The sequence below is a fragment of the Fukomys damarensis genome, unplaced genomic scaffold (genome assembly GCF_012274545.1).
Source record: "Fukomys damarensis isolate Sample0158 unplaced genomic scaffold, DMR_v1.0_HiC HiC_scaffold_3, whole genome shotgun sequence".
Lineage (NCBI taxonomy): Eukaryota > Metazoa > Chordata > Mammalia > Rodentia > Bathyergidae > Fukomys > Fukomys damarensis.
The window spans coordinates 46,333,592-46,337,360 of record NW_022900915.1 but is presented as its reverse complement, the minus strand read 5'-3'; the positions used below and the strand labels follow the sequence as shown (position 1 = coordinate 46,337,360).

Below are 3,769 nucleotides of genomic sequence, written 5' to 3'. Positions count from 1 at the left end.
TAAAGGAGGGAATTACAAACATAGCAATAATGAAAATAGACACCTGCTCAGGGTGAAGGAGAATATCATGAAGACCAAGGAATTATTGTCTTAAAATATTAGGGGAGCCAGGTACCAAATCTCTCTCCTATACCTTGATCCAGACTTGAAGTGATAAAGGAATTTTCCACACTGTGATTCCTCCTGGGTTCAGAACGTCTGTCTTCTCAGGCACAAACGGTATCTCCTGCAGATGTCCAACTCCACCACGATGGACTTCCTCCTCATGAAGATCTCTCACATGCGGGATCTACAGCTTTTCTATGCCATGTCCTTCTTTCTGATTTATCTGCTGACCGTAATGGGAAACCTGGTCATTGCAGCTGTCACCACTCTTGACAAGAGCCTTCACACGCCCATGTACTTCTTCCTGAGGAACCTGTCCATCCTGGACTCCTGCTACATTTCTGTCACTGTCCCTAAATCCTGCATGAACTCCCTACTGGGCACAAGGTCCATTTCAAAGGCGGGTTGTGAGGCTCAGGTCTTCCTTGTGGTTTTCTTTGTGTATGTGGAGATGATGTTTCTCACCATGATGGCTCACGACCGCTTTGCAGCCATCTGCAGGCCCCTCCATTACCCTGTGATCATGAGCCCTCGCCTGTGTGTCCACAGCACACTGGCCGCTCTGCTCAGTGGCCTCATCTATGCAGCTCCCTGCACACCCTCAACACCTTCCGACTGCCCTTTTGCCAGTCCCACGCTGTCCAGCAGCTCTTCTGCGACATCCCCTCTCTGCTGAAGCTGTCTTGCTCTGACACCTTCAGCAATCAGATCACAGTTCTTATGTCTGGCCTGGTGATTGGTGGTGGTTCTTTTATTTATATCATCAAGTCTTATATTCACATCTTCTCTACCGTGCTCAAGTTTCCAGTGGGAACAGACAGGAAAAAGGCCTTTTCCACCTGTGTCCCCCACATTCTCGTGGTGTCTGTCTTCCTCAGCTCAGGCTTTTATGTCTACCTGAGACCCTCTGCCATGTCTGCTGGCCTCATGGACATGGTCCTGTCTGTGTTCTACTCTGTGATTCCCCCACTCTTCAACCCTATTATCTACAGTCTCAGAAATGAACAGATAAAATGTGCCATACAGAAACTCATGACACAAATGTTCTAGCAGATGTATTGAGAATTAAGGAGGTTTTCCAGTCCAGGTTAGGCATTTGCTTTTAGCAATTAATACAAATAAGTGATTAAAGTTATTCCATGCCATTTGTGTGAATCTAATATGTAGGTCTTTTAAATGTATCATATATCTGTGTCAGTCCTATCTATACTGTTCATGTAAGTTTAATATAGGAAAGCAGTAGGCAAAAGAGCTGAGTGCTGCAAGAAGTGTCCACGTTGTTTTGACATCTCAAAAGTCCCCCGAAAGTCTCCTGTGCTCAGAGAGGTAGTTTCTGCAAAGTGAGAACATGGGGATGCTAAATTAACCAACACTTTAAAAATGTATAAAAATAAGGAATATGAAACTTATTGCTCAAGTCCTCACCGAGTATATCGATACCACCATCCCTTAATTAAGCAGAGACTAAATGAGAGAACAGTAAGAAGGATGGCATATAAAATGAGAAGATATCTAAGGTGCCATTAAGAAACGCTAGAAGAAAATATAACCAAAGAAGTAGGGAAAATTTATTCCTGTATTCCTACTCATTTTCTCATTTGAATTGACAAATTTATACACATTTATTGTGTGCAATATATTCTATTGAAATATGCATGCCTTTCATGGAAGATATTATGAAATTTTGGTAGTGCAGTTAATAAACTCAAGTAAAGAAACAGGCATATCAATATTCCATAGGTTACCTTGGAGCTATGGCTGCTGTGCCCAAAACCTCCACTCTGTTCACGGCAGCCTCTCACAGCCTTGGGGAGTCTGGGTTACAGGTATGACGTGGCCCCACTTCTGCTTTCTTCTCAGAGGTTAGAGTTCCTGGGAAACCTCACCATGACACAAATTGGCTATTATCACTTTATCTCAACTCTCATAAATGTGTACATTCACCTCATAGAGAAAACAAGAAGCATATAATTTACCACATAAGGTAATGTATTAAATGAGGGTGGCAATTGTTATTATTATTATTATTATTATTATTATTATTATTATTTTATTCATTTCCCTGATTAGTATCAGGATGGGGATTATATACACCTGTGCATTTATAAATTTGACAGCAATGGTGCTTATTCAATTTATGCTGTTTTATGGAATGCAGTTCCTAATATTTGTTATTGTCAGTTGAAAAATAAAAATGGTTTCATTCTACAGAAAGAATTATATGAAAGCATGGAAATTTAATGACATATTCTGAGGACTACAGATATTCCTATAAAATGGTAGATTTCCTCTAGTTAAGTAGTTTGAAATTAGATTATCAGCATCATAGATATTGATGGAAAAAGAGATGGTTATAACAAAACCTCAAAGTTGAAAAAATATGGTAAAATAGTCTTTGTATAAAACAAATAACTGAAGATGAAAAATAATTTTCAGAAAATATGAAAACATAAAATGTGTATTTAAGATAAATTTAAAATAGTTGTCCTAATAGTCAGAAATGTTTGATGTATTAAATAGCTAATGAAGTATTGAGCAGTTTAAATGAAATATGAAAAGAAAAAATCACCAATTTAAAAAGAAATTATTATTAGAAATTGAGGAGAAAATATTAAAATGTTAATAATTTCTAGGAAGTTTTACATATATTAAGAAAACACATTTTCACTCTAGATATCAAATAAAGCAATGTTTAACTAAAACAAAACTAAATGTGAGAAAACGTCATACAATGTAAAAGATAAAATGTATAATGATTTCTAAATTGAAAAGGAAACCTTAGTTGCTGAGGAATTATAAAACTAAAAGGACATCTACCTCTACTGTAACACACTAAATTTCTTGGAGGACACATTTTCCACACATGGAGATGTTAGAGGATCACTAAGGTTTTCATGTTTCTGGTGTGGTTTATCCTGAAGTCACTTGTTGGACTTTAGCTCAGGACTGTGGTGTGGAGCTGTGGAATCTGAGACCTGAGGCCTTAGTGAATCATGGTGAGGTCTTTGGGTTCTGCTGCTATCACCCTCCATCCCCACCAGACGGCGCTGTTCCCAGAGAGCCTGACCTCTGCTCTGTCTCTGCTTCCTGTGTCTCCCTGAGCTTCCTCCCAAGGCCCTCTCACTGCGAGGCCACTGCCATCACCTCCCCACAGGGACTGACAAAAGGGCACCCCGTGATCTAGGATTTTCAGTCTCCTGATTGTGACCTAAAGGGACCTACTGTCTTTATACAGCACCCAGACTCATTTAATAATAGAAAACAGGTTAATATAAATGCCACTATCATGGAGCTGTATTTGCACAAACATCCATAGCACTGTGGCCAGATCAAAGAGTGAATTAATGTTCCCCTTCCATGGGAGAGTTGAATAGATTATACAATTTTTCACAATAATTACATAGTGGTATTGCACACAAGGTAATCTGTAACCTGGAAGCAAAAGTGGATCTTTAATGATGAAAATGTTTTAAAGATAAAAAAAATCCAGTTTCTTTATTCTAAGAGTAGAATCACACCCTCACCACCACCAGCCATCCTGAAAGTCAGGAAGTTGAATGTTCTCTGTGCCCTCTGAAAAAGCAACCATTAATTCTATGTGTGAGCTACTGTTTCCCTCTCCCCACCCACCTTTCTACAATTCGGGGATCTGTGCACTCCATGG

The 3,769-nt window shown here is 39.2% G+C and overlaps 1 protein-coding gene across 1 annotated transcript; it reads left to right on the top strand.

Annotated features, from left to right (window-relative positions):
• The first annotated feature begins 232 nt into the window (after nucleotides 1-232).
• Nucleotides 233-1,155, top strand: LOC104858178 (olfactory receptor 14C36-like). The gene is given in 2 exon segments (XM_010618268.1): nucleotides 233-691; nucleotides 694-1,155. Coding segments are annotated over 2 exon segments (921 nt in total).
• Nucleotides 1,156-3,769: the final 2,614 nt, after the last annotated feature.